Source organism: Trachinotus anak, unplaced genomic scaffold, assembly GCF_046630095.1.
Source record: "Trachinotus anak isolate AG129_WGS33_773 ecotype Australia unplaced genomic scaffold, CSIRO_AGI_Tana_v1 ptg000019l, whole genome shotgun sequence".
Classification (NCBI taxonomy): Eukaryota; Metazoa; Chordata; class Actinopteri; order Carangiformes; family Carangidae; genus Trachinotus; species Trachinotus anak.
The window spans coordinates 9,962,501-9,978,876 of record NW_027273870.1 but is presented as its reverse complement, the minus strand read 5'-3'; the positions used below and the strand labels follow the sequence as shown (position 1 = coordinate 9,978,876).

Here is a 16,376-nt window from a genome sequence, read left to right as displayed (position 1 = left end):
TTTTTTTTTTAAAAACAACCCACATTAATGGGAGAGTATACCCAAAATACAAAAAATTCTATTTTCTTATTTACCTGGTAGCTAGTCGTGTTGGCAGCGGCATTTAAGGTGCTAAGATTTAAAGATAGCTGCCTTTGTCCCAACACAGCAGAGGTCAATAACATATTGCTTCTGCTCTAGGTCATCAGCCTTGTGTCTTACCTGTAAAAATGTCTCCTGATAATCCACACACTTACTAACCAGTAATTCGAATGAAAACTGTTAGTGTAAGTGAAGTCTGTGGATCATCAAGATTAACGGGGATACTCTCTCTGGAAAAAGACTAGATGCTGTTAGGATTTTCAACTGTCCTTTTTCATGGGTTTTAAGTTTTAATATGTAACCTTTCCACATTAAAATGTCTAAAAATGACTAGATCTATGCTATATATTTTTTGAGTTGTGTATTTATATTATCCCAAATGTTTCCACCAATGGAGAAATCTCAGCCTAGAGAAATAGTGATTTTAATCTTGCTAAGAATCAGTTTAATTTGGTCGTCTGTCAATGAGATCATATCCTCTATGTACATGTGTAGGCATTGTGGTTTCCTGCCAAAACCTAAAATTGACTTTTATTCAGTTTTAAGTCACATTAAGATAAAGATTCCTTGGTTATTTCCAACTATATATTTTAACTGGATCAGAGTATAAAAGCAAAGCAACTGTTAGGCTGCTCTGGTCCGAGACGTTCTCCGAGCAAGAGCGCCAGTGAATCACTGATTTTTAATGTGAAACTGCTTTATTTGTTATTTCAAGTTATTCTAATGTTGAGAATTGATTTTTCAATCTTAACTCCATCATTGTCAAACAGGTGAATGTGGAGCTGAACACACCAGACTGACTGCCCAGGGTCCCAGGTCCAGAAACCGTCCAAGCAGGTCTAGAGCCCGCAGCCGATGCACTTGACTAAGGAGGACCTGAAAGAGAGCAGAGGTCATAGGTCAACTGTGCTGCCTCTGAATCAAGAGGAAGTCTGAGATTAAAGGAAGAGGAGGAGGAAGTACAGCGGGAGAAACTGCAGCAAGGGTGAGGAGGTGGAGTGAAACAGGTGGCTCTCCCACCACTACTACTGACACGCTGGCACCAGGTTGAACTTGTTTACTCACATATATTTGTGTATGTACACACACACACAGAAATATAATGTGTGTGTATGCACACGGAGGTGTGGACTTCTGAGTGGGTGATCGGGTGTGTCCTCTTGGCTGCCATGTCACTCTGCTTCTTAAGGACAATACGTCAGTTTGTGCGTGCAAATCGGTTTACGTATATGTGCACACGCAATGTAACAGTGATGCTTGGTGGGATCACGATGTAGCTGTTTTTTGGCCAAGGAGAACTATTTTAAGAATGCATGGTATGCGCTAAAATTGTGTGCGTGTATGTGTGTGAGGTTTATGCAACATTAAGCGCAGTGCAGCACAAAGCCTGTGTGAAGGCTGGACACTGCTAAATCCCCATGTGACTGCCCCAGTGTGTGTGAGAACAAGCATATGGAGGAACCCAGGTACACACACATATACACACGCACATGGACATTTCCTCCAACACATAATGTATTATTAGCGTCCTCCGTGACTTTAACCTGGTGAGCGTGACCACACAAACGGAAGGAGGCCGGGGAAGACCAGCCCAGGGTTACCTCCAGCTCCAAGGAAGAGCGTGGGAACATGGTTTTGTGTGTGACTTAGGTGTGTGTGCTCTATACGAATAAGAAAAACCAACATGCCAGAATACAGACGGAGGAAGAATAAGGATTTGACAAAGATGTCGGTGAATATTTTCCACAGTCACACATACATAAACTAATTTTATGCACATGATTCAAGTAACACATTAACATACATTTCACTGTAACAAGGATGAAAACACAATCCCGGAGCAATGCTGTGACATTAAAATGCATGAGAATGTGTGTTTCATATCTGCGTAACACCCTGACTCCAATCTCCTTTACTGAGATGAGTAAGCACTTCTCATGATCACACTGTGTATGAGCTGTGATACACATGCCGTCATGATATTATATGATGCATATGCATGCCCTTAATCACTTTAGTGACAAAGCCAAATGTGTGCGAATGTGAATGTGTTGCTGTTAACGTAACATCGCAATTTAGAGATGTTGTAATCCCTTTGCAAAATCTGTTAATCCTTCCTGGATGAAACGGCTGTTGTCAAGACAACGCTGCACCGTGTCTCTTCTTCCTGAGCTCTGTTGTCCTCCCTTTGCTCATTTCATTAAAGAGCATTATTGATGGATTACTCTCTGTTGCCCTTTTCTTGTCGCTCTTTGCGTCTTTCAAATGGAGCCAGATTATATTTTGGCATCAAATCGTAAATCCTCTAAGAATAGGTCACTCTTTAAAGTTCATTCTTATGCAACTGTGTGCTTAAAAGGGTATAAAACCTGTTTATGTGTCCATATCATACATCAGAGAGCATGAATTACTTTCCCATCAAGGTGTGAAGCTGTATAATGTTGCGTAAAAGGTTATGTATGCTTTACATCCTCCCATGCATTTCAACAGCAAACATATACATACATACACAAAAATACGCACATATGCTCTCACACACCAATACTCCCCAAGCCGTTTGCCTTCTCCTCGGCTTTTAACGGGTCCCGACAGATCTGCTGTATGGACGGGCTGCGGCTGGCAGCGCACTGAGTCAGCAGGAAATTACCATTCAACACGGACAGCAGCACACTGCTACTACGCTGTGATATAATACAACACCACAACTGTACGACCCCACGGGATGGGGGTGGTGGTGGTGGGAGGACGAGGGAAAGGGAGGTGGGGAAACATCCGACTGCTGTAACTCTACAGCTGATGGACAATTACAAGGTTTTGGCAAGATTTCCCCCCAATTAAAGCATCCCAAACAAATTTAATACCACTTCAGGGAACACAGTAAACACTGCTCTTGTCACAGCCTTTGTTGCAGGGTTGTAAGGAAGAAAACTGGCCTGCAAATGCTGAGCTCAATTTGCAGGAATTATTTTGCAGCAAATATCACACATTTCTGTTGGCAGAGCTAAAGTGTTAACCTGAAGGAAAGAGCGTCTTGTATAAAGGAGGAGAGCGAAGATAGATAAAGGAAAAAAAAAAGAGGAGCAGTGAGAGGTAATGGTGTTAAAAATATTGTTGTAATAACATTCTGTGCTAATGGTGGACTCTTGGCAGGTGATGTGTGTGTTTAATAAAGTCACTCATGGAGCACTGAGTTCGCTCATGCCTAATGAAACGTGAAGCCCTTCTCATGCAACATTCCCGGCTTCACCTGCCTGACAAAGTAACGGCATTTTAGTTTTCAAACACAGGTCTCAGTTATTTAAATGCTCCACAGCTCCTCAGTTCAAACAGCTGCAATGGCTGCATGACATCTGACACCTGGTGCACGAGTGGAAGTGTTGGTGAAAACTATATCAAGGTAGAGGAGGGTTTGGAATTCTCTCACAAGCTGCACCAGTGATGGATTTTAAACTCACTTTGCAGCTCAATAGTCATTTATGCGGTTAAATAAATGACCATCATGAGAGTGCAAGAGGCACTCGCCCTCACTTCTCACTAACCAACCCAGAGACACCCTCTCATACATTTTCTCCTTAATGGCATCATTTATTGGATAAATTCTGCTGCCTGTTTTATTCAGAGCGGACACAATATGATGTTTTTAAAAAGTTTTGTCGGACGGTTGTACCCTTATTACTTTATGTGAATGAAAGCTGAGTAAGGCTGATGATTAATGTGGTTTTATCAGGGTTATTTTTGATTTTTTTAGTATTTTTGGGCATTATTGTGACAGCAGGCAAGTTGGTCAAAACCATCTGTTGACACGCTGAAATTGGTTCATTCACAATATTTTGTGCTTCATTAAACAACAAATAATTCAGTGACACTGGGCATTTTATATCCTCTGTTTATATAACCATAAATGTACTGTAGCTGCCATGGAACTATGACACTATTTAAATCACACCTGAGCCATGTTAGAAGTGTCACTGAAAGGTGACTCAATAAAACATGCAGCTCCTCCTGTACTATGAAGCATAAAGTACTTCAACACATTTTCCAACAGAGTGCTGAGGAAAGAAACAAAATAAATAAATATTTTTATTTCTTTATTATACATTCGGCAGCTCTACTAGAATCTATAATCACTGCTCCTAAATCCATCAGACTACTACAAAAACATTTTCACAGCACATACTGAATCATAATTGTAATACTGAATTATCATCAAAGCTCAGAGAGGGACACAGAGAGAAACATTTAGAAAATAATTTTCAAGCTTTATGGGCCTGTCTGATTTTGAAAAGCTTCATTTTCTGGGGGTGGAGCAGCAGCAGCTCAGTTTTTACCTGCCTCCATCAGACAGTGACTGTCTTCTTATATAATCAGGTTTCAGTATAGTCACTTTTTTTTTTCTTTATTCACTATTTTCCTTTACAAGCTTTGGAAACATAAATGTGAAAAGAGAGACTGTGGTTGGAGTGAGTGCCTGCATGTGTGTGTTTCTGTACCTGCAGTACGATGGGGAGCTGCTCAGGAGGGTTCCTGTTTTCCACGCCCATCGTCAACCACACCTGAAACGCCGTCAGCTGCTCCGCAAAGAACGGACTGTGCTGTGGACATGAATCACGCACAGAGTGTTTATCACCATTTTGAAGAAATTATTGTGCTTACTCATTCTGCCTCTCTCTCTCTCTCTCACACTCACACAGACACACAATGAGCCAGTCTGCAGTGACTAGCCTATCATTTCATAGAAGCCCTGACACAATGAGCTCAGAAGTGACACTGCACTGCAGTAACGGCATAAATCCTGATCTATCATGATCACCTTCCCTCTCCCCTCTCTCTCTGCTGCCATGGCAGTTTGCCTGATTGATTAGTTGCTGGCCGCAGAGTTTTTGATCGCCTGGTGTTAATAATGCTGTGGGAATTACGACAGCGCAGAGTAGACAGTTGATGGATGTGTGGAGGGGAAATATCAACACTTCTCGGCTGGACAGCGAAATTAATTTGTGCATAATTAAAGCTTAATAACTCTACACACACACACACACACACACACACAAACTCAGTGGTACATGAACAAAATAGCTGTACGGTGGGTAAAGGTCCAGCTCAGTGGGTATAATGTTGTAATGTAGATCTCTGTAAAACCATGTTTAGTTTCCTTCATAGAGACCTGGCACCTTATGATAGATAATGTTGTACTAGCATCTGAACTACAAAAATCTCTGTGTCTACTGATTTAGGAGAAACTGTAAATGAAAATATGATTAAATCAGGACCAAGGTGAATTTAAGACTTTTTAAAATAAAGTTTATAAAGTTTAATATCTGTTTCAGACAAAATATAAAAGTACGATGGCAAACCAGTAGGGACTATATGGCCTATAATAATGTATTATTGTATCAAGTTTTTTTCAGTACTTTACAACTGTATAATACAATAACTAATAATTATATAATTTATTCAATTAACACAACCTGGGGGCAATAAGCAGTAGATAAAGACATGGACAGATTGACCAGCTGGTGAATGATCAACTCATTTTAGTTTTTAAAAAAAATTGTCATTTGCTCACTATTGCAACCTACTGCACCTGTACTGTAGTAGTAGTGACAGGACTGATGGTGCTGACTGAAATCTGAACAGACTTTTATGAGGTTTATTTTTTCTAGGAAACTGAATAACAAAATAATAAGAACAAAAATAAGGCAGAAAGAATAGAGGTGCTTATTTCAGCCCTGAGTGGTGCCTGCAGTCTTTCTCTTAGGCTGCATAGACCCAACAAAAGAGGGCACCCTGCATAGTACATAGCCTGAGAGACAACACCTAGGGCAAAAAAGTTTACAAAGCACTCATTGCTGCTTGTTAAGTTTATTGATCTTAGCGCATTGTACTGCAATAAATAAACGCCACTCAGATGAAGTTTGAGTCAACTCTTCTCTCATGCAGATTATAGCTGCTGGATGGACGACAACATTCAGACAGAGTTTAGTTGGAAAATCTTATATAAAATCTATTTCTATACAAATCTATATAAAAGAGAATTTCCTTTATCTGTTTGTATCAATCTATTTAAAAATAGAATTTTATTTATTTACTTATTTATTTATATAAATCTATATAAAAATAGAATTTTGACACATTAACCTTAAATTTAAAAAAATAAATAAATAAATGACAAGAATGTTAGAAAAATACCATAAAATACATACAATTATGTAAAATAATTATGGTGTACAGAGACAAAAGGAACTTGACCTGTTTTTTTTTTTGAGGAGTCTGGGCCGTACAATCAGGTTTAAGTTATTTAGGTTTCACCTCAGGAGCCAACACAAAGAAACCATACTCTTCAGCATAAGTAAGTATGCGGTGGAACTTTATATATACAGGATTTCTTATACAAACAGAGAGAAGTGAAATCAGAAAATGAAGACCTAGGTTTATCAAATATATGTGGAAAAAAGTTATCACTTAAAGAAAGTCTGTTCTAATCCATATGCTGCTGGTTTTCAGTTAATGCAGATAGAAATCTGATTTTCCTTGGTTATTTTCTACACCCACATGGCTTACTGTTACCCTGAGGCAACAAAAAGCTTGGGGGAAGGGTGGTTGGGTGTAGATAAGTGTGTGATAGAGTGATAAAATATTGCCAACACTCATTAATTACAGAGAGTAGAAAATAAAGCAGAATTTGTAACAGTGAGGTACATCAGAGAGGAATTAAAGGCTCCTGAAAGATGGAGTAAGACAGAGAGGGAGGATCTCCTTTAGTGCTCCTCAGAGGCTCAATTATGGTGGCGGTAAGTGTTTTCGGCCTGAGTGCAGGAGAAAGTAGAGGAGGAGTGAGGATGGAAAACTGCTCCCAGAGGAGCAATGGAGGAGAGGAGATGCCCACCTCCGAGGACCAGGTGAAGGAGTGAAAAAGGCCCTAGGAAAAGTGCTAACATCAGGAAAAGCAGCTTCTCTGTTGACTTTTCTGATTCGGTTGAATTACAAAGCACATGTCCCTGCTGTCTGCACTGACACACACAAACACACACACATCTGTCTTGTGTTGACCCAGATATTCTAAGTCATCATCGGGCTCTCACAGCGTGTTTCCATTACGCTCAGCATCTCCATCACAGTCTCCTGCCACACCAGTAAATATAACAATAAACACACCAGTGGCTCAAAGTGCAGGGCCAGTGGTTTCAGCAGCTATTTTTTTATTTAACGCTCACACTTGAATTATTAGACATGACATTTTGCAATGTAATCCACTGGGAATGTGTGTGTGAGAGAGAGAGAGAGTTTAAGAGATTAATAGACATGCTGTAGATGCTGGTGGTGAAGAACTTGCAGTGCAAACAAGAACTGTGTGAGGTTTATGAGCGTCAGTGGTGGACAGATCCAAGATAAGAGCCATCCATCAAAACTAGATGTCCCATAACCACTAACCTACACGCACATACACACACGCACGCACACACGCACACAAACACACACATAAACACACACACACACACACACACACACGCGCGCGCGCACAGAGTTAAATGGAGCAACTTCTCAGTGTTTGGTTTTCTCGCACACACACACTTACTCTGAAGGCGGTGCCCTCCTCGATGATGGTAGGCAGCTGAGAGAGGCAGATGTCCACGGCCAGGTCCCATGCTTGCCTGCAGAGAGGTAACGCATGCACACACACACACACAGACACAATAACACAGAGAGAGAGAGAGAGAGAGAGACACACACACACACACACACACCTCATTAGAATTACAACATACGGTACATTATAAGAAAGATCCTAAAAACAACACAGATTTGTTGCATTTTCACTGGAACCTTCTTGTTGTAACCTAAAGCAAAGTAAAAAAGAATGCATCCCCGCACTAAGTCCTTGGTCACGGCTTATTCTTTTCCACCACTCCATTAAACTCATGTTTCTCAGCTCATGTTTTCTCCCTCCTTCTCTTCACTGTGCACATACACCTCTTTAAATTCCCGGGCCAAGGTCCTGGAGAGAGGAGCCAGGAGCCTTTAATCCCTTTCTAAACACGAGCTCTTCTCTCATGGTCATCATATCTAATTCATGGGGTTGTGTAACTCACATCAAACCTCATCACTGCTCTTCTATTCTCTCTATTTTCTGCCTGTTTCTCTTTCCTTACACTTTCCAGTTCCTTTTTTCTTGCAGCAAATTGAGCTAAGGGCCTCGACGGCGCTTTTTCCTCTCAGTTAGCACAAGTTAGGGGTTGAGTCATGTTCCCAGCTGATGCACTGCGATGTAATGTGATACTGAAAGAGTGACACCAAGTTCACTCTGTCTGAGACTCTCTGTGCTGCTTAAGCAGCTTGGCCCATTAGCTGAGAGTGGTATAACGGCATGCAACTCTATTATACCAAGGTACAGTGGACCCACCGCTGTCATGTATGTGCAACATGTAAACATACAGCACAGAGGTCATTGCCGTGCAACCAGAAAACTGGGAGGTAAATTATAGCAGGTGGTTTTAAATTCAACAAAAAGGCTATTTATTCCAGCAGTCTTGTCAGCTGCTACAAGTTCAGGCTAAATGGGAGAATTTATAAATTCAGCTGCCACTGTGGCAGGAAAACATTTAGTCTTCCAGCAGCAGAAACAGACCTTACTGCATATTAGGAACAGGTGCTCCTCATCTTGCACTGGGTTAGGGTTATTAAACATGTTGCTATATATCACATGTCTGAAATAATTTTAACACACAAAAGAAGTAGTATACTGCTTGTGCATGTACCAGTACAGTATTTTGGATATTACTTATATATATATATATTACCTATTTTCTATTTATATATATTTATATTTTCTATTTATAATAAGCTAAAGTCTTGGTAGAGAGTTCATGGGAGAGTGTTGAGATTTTACTTTGGAAAGTCAGTGACAGATTGGAACTGGTAATCCTTTGGTAGGTACACTGTGTATGAATACAGTATCTCATGAGCAGGGTTATGGTCGGTAAACTCTTCTGACACTTACTAAAGGTTTCTAAGGAAGTTTTCACACTAGGTTGAATTTAGAGGTGAAACTTTTTACATTTCCTTTTATTCTTTAATTCTTTACATTTTGCCAAACTTGCACCATTAAATGTATTGCCATGTTAGCTATTAGCAGTTCATGTCTGCAGTGAAACAATGGATGTACAGTTGAGTATCACTGAATTTCATTGATTTCTTAATTCTTAAAACATTCTTTTAGGAATGTTTGATATGTTGTTGTGTTTTATTTTCCCACTATATGGGCAATTTAGGACTTACATGATGTTTCTTTTTTCTTTTGTTTCTTTATTTATTTTCATGCAACTTTTATGATGTTTCTTTTTTCTTTATTTATTAAGAAAAGTGCTATATAAATGAAGTTTTTAATTCCGATTATTATTATTATTGATTCTGAAGAAAACTTAAAAATCGGAAAATTTCCAGGCAAGTTTTGAAGTTAAAAGGAGCATCTTTTGTCTATTACTTCTAAACAGATTTATAGACAATTATTTGCTATGGAAATCAATGATAATAACATTATTGAGAAGTGTAACTCACTCTGATCTAAAAATACGTGCATCGTGTGTGTGTGTTCAGACTCCAACATGAATTTTGATGCAAACTGCAGCTCAGGAAGGAGGTGCGTTCCATGACATTATGCAACTTTAGAGGTAAGTCTAAAGTCTTCCCCTTTCAAATTAAAAGTTGAGATGATCAGCAATAAAACCTCCTCCTGCATACATTACTCTCAGGGATTTTGCTGATACAACGTTTTTTTAGCTAAAACGTTAGCAAACGTGAGGTCACTGACTTAATGACTCTTCCTATTTGTGCTACTGTTGCACTGTCTGTGACGGTGCCTTACCAAGACCTTATCATATTGTGTTTAATATTAAGCAAAAGATTTACAATCAGTGGACAGTCACCTTTCTCACTGTGTCTCCATTGCACTTTCTGTAGCTGGAGCTTTCTACATGTCATTCTGTGCCTTTTGATGTAAGTTGATGTAAGTGCAATAAAACGCTGTCACAAAAAAATTTAATTTCAAAGGATTAAACAGCTGAGGGTAGTAAAAATTTTCACTTTCTAACTCATTTTGTGTCATGGTAGATTTCTAAGTCATCTAGAAGCACTGACAGATACAAGAAAACACGAATATAACGAAGTCTTACTGTAAGGTTTGATTTTTTCCTGTAATCAATGAAAGTATTTCAGAGGAAGATTAACTTTTTGGTCCCAATGTTCAGAGAAAAAAAAAATCGATTATGACACAAATACACGTCAATCAGAAAATAAAATTCTTCAAGCAGGGAGAATTAAAAAGGTATTTCTTTATGTTCCATAACTTGAAGAAACTGGAAGTGGAATCTGTGTAGAAATATTGCAAACAAAGAAATCATCTCCACTTGTGTTTATGTAATCCAGCGGAGAGGAAACAGGCAGATAGAGCAGTCTCATCAGTGAAGACACAATCGCAGGGAAGAGGCTTCTGAGATGACAGCATTAACTTGGATGATGCCTGCCAATACAAATGAGTAACTCATCACCAAACCTGTCTGTCTGTCTGTCTCTGTGTGTGTGTGTGTGTGTGTGTGTGTGTGTGTGTGTGTGTGTGTGTGCGTGGAGGGCACAGTCGACAACAGAGAGAGTGTGGGGAACCAGTTGGCGGCTGACTAAGCTCTTTTCCCGGTTGCCTGCAGAAAATGGTGCAGCGACGCACACCCACAAACACACATAGAAAGTAGACACACACACACCCACGCACACTCCCACACTGAAACTGTCCACAAGGGAGTAATCAGCCTTGGGTTTATCTGCTCTCCCTTTATTCTGCTCCATTTGAATAACAATTGCTGTTTGTGTTGGGACACCAGCATCAATCAGTGAGCCCCCCCAATTGCTTAATTCCTCCCCGCTACCCCCCCTCCGCTCCCTCCGCCCCCTCTGCCCCCCCTCCCAATGCTGATCCAAACTTTTATATTTCTTTTATTTTTCTTCTTGCTTTTTCTCTCTGGCACTTTTGCTTTCTTATCGTCGTCTCAGTTTTCTTTCTTGCACTCTTAAAACACCAAACTGTCGTTACTCAGTCCTTCTAAATACTGCATGTGCTGATGTGAAACAAAGTGCAACTCCCAATGTCTTTGGCAGTAAACAGTCCAATGTTCCCACAATCTGAAATAAAGGGCCTGTACAAGCGATAAAGAAAGACTGCTGCTTGCTCGAGGAGGAAGGAGCAGTATTCTTTACAGTAAGTGATGCCAGGGTGTTACGCAAGAAGTCGCTCCTCGAGGCGAACAGTGTGAGAGAGTGTTTTTTGGTTTTTTTTTTCCCAACATGAGCCAAATAATGAGTGGGAGAGATGGAGGGAGGCATTTATAGAAGACCAAGAAGAGAAACAATAGATGGTGGGAGAAGTGTTTGTGTAACTAAAGGGAGACAGATGATGATCTTACACAGTGTGGAGAAGCATGTAAAGTCAATGGACAACAGGGAGGCTTTACAGCGCCTCCTTTTGTGTCTATACAATACTCGTAATGAGAACACATGGAGGACAAATCAGAAAGACGGTGGAAACTGTAAAACACTTCAACAACCTCAGGCTCAAGTTTCAGGCTGTGTGAGTAAAATAATTCCATAAACGTCTTTTTTTTTTTTTTGCGCTGTGGTTTATTTTTTGCAGTGCCACTGTTTTTAACCCTAATCTGCCATGGCGACCGCAGTCAGAGATGTCTGACATGTATCGCAAAATGTTTTAATATCCCTCAGAGAACAGGTGTTATCTCGCTGCTTTCAATCAAAGCTGGACAGATTACACGAGGAGTGTAATGGTGGTTAAAGCAAAAGCGATGCCCCCGTTCTGTGCACAACTTGTCAGTCAGGGCGACTGAGGCTGCTGCCAGCGAAGGCACTGCCCTGTCTGCCTGTGTACGAGGCAGAGAGCAACACATACAGCAACACACAAGACAACTGAGGAATAAAATCATGGAAATTATACTTAGCATAAGAGAGGTGCGTGCATATGCTAGAGGACAGAAGCAAATAAAAACACCTACATGCTTTGGCTCACACTTCCTCACACTGTGTTTATTCTGAGAAGTTGTGAAAGCAATTAAAGCATTTTATTTTGCTTTTTTTTTTTTTTTTTTTTTTTTACAATAAACATGGGGAAACTCTCCTGAGTGTTGCATTAACACATGCAGCCGTGACGGACCGTTTGTGTTCAGTTTGTGTATTAGATTGCATATGTAGCTACTCTATGTGTAAAAGTCTAAAAAGTCTGGAGCTGAATGAAAGTCCACTTCCTGTTAGGACCACACAGTGACAGGCGGCAGTGCAACATCAACAGCCTGTGCAGAAGCAAACCAGGTGAGTTTGACAACTACAAGTACTTGTTTGTTTTCTCAGTGGGAGTTTGCTGAGAAGATAAACATCTTCCTGTGTGAGGGTGTATTTAGCCTAGCTTAGCTTAACTTTTTCTTCTTTCTTAGCCAACAAGCTAGCCACTGAAACATTTAAGACTTACCTGGGTTTTGTTTAGAGCTGTGTGTGTGTGTGTGTGTGTGTGTGTGTGTGTGTGTGTGTGTGTGTGTGTGTGTGTGTGAATCCATTAACCCTAACTGTGAGGACCGGTCTACTGATATGCTGCATTCAGTCACCAACCACAGCAGTTGTTGGTCAGTAATTAGTTCCAATAGGAAAGTTAAGTCCTTGTTAAACCACAGTGTGTTGTTTGCTCTGCCCATACGATGTGAACAATAGATGACAGAATCTAACTTTGGGGCTGTTTGAAGATAAACTCCTGTGTCCAGTCTCTTTCCTAAGCTAAGTTAAAGACTTCTTAAACAAACGTTTGTCCTGAATGCACACAGTGGAAATTTATATCATCTCACTTATGCACTGCTCAGAACTTCTTTTAAATGCTGTTGACGTCTGATTTTATGCTTTCTATGTAACCAGTTTGTATCTTATTTCAGTTATTTATTTATGTCATTGTTTCTGTTATTTCATTATTATTCCATTCTATTGTTTTTAACATGTTCCAATGTTTGTAAGATGTTTTTACATCCATTTTATGTCTTTTTATGTGTTGCACTGGTGCATGTAATGTAGTTTATGCTGTATTTCTTGTATGAAAGGTGCTATATAAACTCAGTTTATCATTATTATAATTACATTATTATCCATTTTCTCATCTAACTGTAGATATGACAGCATATTTCCATGAATGTTGAGAGTATTCTTTTAAGCTCTGCTCAAGCAGAGTAGCTGGAAATACCTTACTGTGCCCAAAAATCGTCTTGTTTTTCCAATGACCTATGGTAATAAGAGAAATTACAAAACCAGCCAAAATAGCCACAAATACACAAAGTACTAGGTGTTTTTAAAAATAGAAAATTGTTTTAGAGGAGTTTAATTTAATAAACGCACCCATAGCTTTTGGGCAAATAAGCCCCGAGGCAGATGTGCCATTAGTGTGTAAGTGACCACGTTGATAGCATCTTTTAATCTCTCTAGTTACCACTTAAAATCGTTAAATATACATACCATACCATGATTAACAGAGCACAGTGTGTCTCTTGTATAATGAAAGAATGTATCTGTCTGCTCATTCTTTAACAATGTGTATAAACAAGCAGCAAAAGCTATGTGGTTTTTTTCTCTTCCTCTTGCCTCCTGCTCTACAAAGCCAAGAACATCTGTGTATGTGCGTGTATGAAAACAAGCCCTCTTAGCTCTTTTTGCCTATGTCTTACCACATGGCGTGCATGTATGTAGGGGGCAGACGGGGACTGCTGACCGGTGTGCAGTTGTATGACCTCATTATCCTCTCTGCCAATAGGAAATTGCGGAACAAGCTGGCCACCAGCAGGTCCTGACGAAACAACTTCTGAAACAAATCTAAAGACAGAGAGAGAGAACAGACAGACAGAGCGGGGGCGCTGGGTGAATAAAATTAGCACAGAGTCAGGATTACATTTGAGGAAAATGGGGCGGTGAATGAGTGAATGGAATTCAAACAGGGCAAAAGAAAGAAGTTTAATTAGAGCAAAGCAGCTACTTTGGAGGAAAACAGTGGTTTGTGTGTATGTTCGCAGAATACAGAGGACAGTGAGATGCAGATTAAAGCAGCGTGTTGTGGTCACATTCTCATCGGCTCATTAATGTATTCACTAATTCACTTTAATGGGGCCAGGCCAATCCCATGGCAATCTCTCTGGCTTATGATTGCGATTCCCCTGTTTGTGTGAGGGAGCAAATATGCGAGTGTGTGTGTGGAGTACTTTCTGACAGACTGTGTCTGACAAATCCAATGCCTGCTGTTGGTGTTGAGCTGTTTAAATGTTGAAGTGTTTGAATTAGTGTGTGTGTATGTGTGTGTGCGTGTGTGATTTGGATTAGGTGTGCAGTGCCTTCATTACAGGGATTCTCTCTGATGTGGGCTGCTTCATTAACAGCGGAGCCCCGGGGGTTTAAAAGGCTTTGGCAGCCATCAGCATTGTCACATTGCTATTCTAGCTGGGATACAGTTTGTCTGAGGAAAGTCTGAGTGTACCTCTCTGAGTGTGCCAGTGTGTGTGTGTGTGTGTGTGTGTGTGTGCGTGCGAGTCTGTGGATGTGTGTTGCATACAAGAGGTGGGTGAGCGCAGTGAGAGAAGGTATGTGTGCTGCAGGCAAAAGGTAAATACATGTCAAAAAAGAAAAGTGTATGTGTATTTTCATCTGGGCGAGGTGAGGCTGTGGGGAATATTTACTGGCAGTGTGTGCACGTGTGCATGCATGTGTTTGCCTCAGTGTGTGTGTGTGTGCATACTCACTTTTATGGCTGCTAAATTCTTGTTAAAATTATGTCCCCAATTACAGAGCTAGACACTCGAAACCCAATTCATCTCAATTTGAGGAGCCATCCTGCGCTTACTGTACCTTTGGCATTTTATATCAATATCTTCTCTGTTTTCAACCAGCAGGGATGTTTGGGAAGTTTTAGTTCTGCTGATGCTTCACTAGTGCACTGTTTTTATTAGGCGCCCTAATTTGAACTCCCTTTGAGCTGAAACACAGGGGTCATTTCATTTTTCATCATTGCCTGGACATGTTATAAAGAACAGTTTCCCGGCTTCAGCGCTCCTCAGATTTTCTTCCCTCCATCGGCAGCAACGGTAAGAAAAGTGTTTGCTGGTAAGGATCATTCTTGTTTATCACATCTTGGGTCACATTTGCAGTTTAGTTTTGGCCATTGTTTCTATTGGTTACTGTAACATGGTACTCACCTGTCAAACTTTCCATTCTCATAAAAGTGGACTTAAAATAGGAAGAGTCAGGAATTTCTACTTATCATAGGGAAAAACGATTTAAATTTGACTAGTATAGCACTGTTGTTACTCTATTTAGCTGCTTCGCTAAAATAGCACAACAGAAGTTAGATTTATGCTTCATCATATTTTTAAACACTATGTTTCACTTTTAATGTTACAAGATTAATCAATGTGTTAAGTGAACTCAATGCTACTGGATCTCGGGTAACAAGTTTGGCTGAGGTTGCTGGAATATAAAAATCCCTAAATCCAATAAGAGCAGGACAGTGCTGCTAATGTTACCCTGCACTCTGATATAGTAGCATCCAGGAGTCCACACAGGGGAGAAGTTTAGTTTTATGTTACGGCAGATATATATACTGTTTAATTTAACATTCCTTACCCTGCAGAGGCTTTGTCACCCTGTTATGATATTCATAAATTACTTTGGTGAGTTCAGCGTTATCATAATGAGTGGTGTTACTAGACTCTGGGAGGGCCCCAGGCAAAGAAGCCCATTAACGAAACCCTGCCCCTCACATGCAGACTATTGGCAGAAACTACAATTTAGAGATGTCCCCTAAACAGCTCACATGTCGACTCGGTAGACGGTAGATGTTGAAATTTACAGATGTTCCCTGAGTGCCTCACATGCAGGCAATTAGTGGAGGCAGGCTACAGCACACATCAGGGGTCCCACTGAGGAGGGCTTTGAGGCAGCAGCAGTGCACTGCATTGTGTCTTTATGGGAGGTTTAAAGGGGTTTAAAGGTGTCATTTCAAATTGTGCCATCAGGGTTTCATCAGGTGCCAGGTTTGCCTCTCCTGTCAGTTCGCCTCTGATCATAATTAATGTAAATGACACACAAAGCTTTGAGACCAGGGCCAAAGCTGTCGGAAATTGGAATTATTCTTTCAATGGTGCGAAAAAAAATATTTGTTATGCGATTATACAAGTTTAGGGATGCATTCCTGAAGTGTGTGTCTGCGTGTGTGAAGTCTCACCTCT

General features: G+C 40.3%; 1 protein-coding gene across 6 annotated transcripts in view; it reads right to left on the bottom strand.

The window, feature by feature from the left end:
* The window catches only part of rptor (regulatory associated protein of MTOR, complex 1), a 178,515-nt gene that overhangs the window by 61,279 nt on the left and 100,860 nt on the right, over positions 1-16,376 (bottom strand). For all 6 annotated transcript variants that reach the window (XM_071503413.1, XM_071503416.1, XM_071503415.1 and 3 more), the window contains 5 exons: positions 16,373-16,376; positions 13,830-13,974; positions 7,655-7,730; positions 4,572-4,673; positions 874-957 (listed from right to left, as the gene is read on the bottom strand). The exon at positions 16,373-16,376 is cut by the window's right edge and continues 97 nt beyond it. In XM_071503413.1, the coding sequence (XP_071359514.1) occupies positions 874-957; positions 4,572-4,673; positions 7,655-7,730; positions 13,830-13,974; positions 16,373-16,376 (411 nt within the window). The remainder of the gene's footprint in view (positions 1-873; positions 958-4,571; positions 4,674-7,654; positions 7,731-13,829; positions 13,975-16,372) is intronic.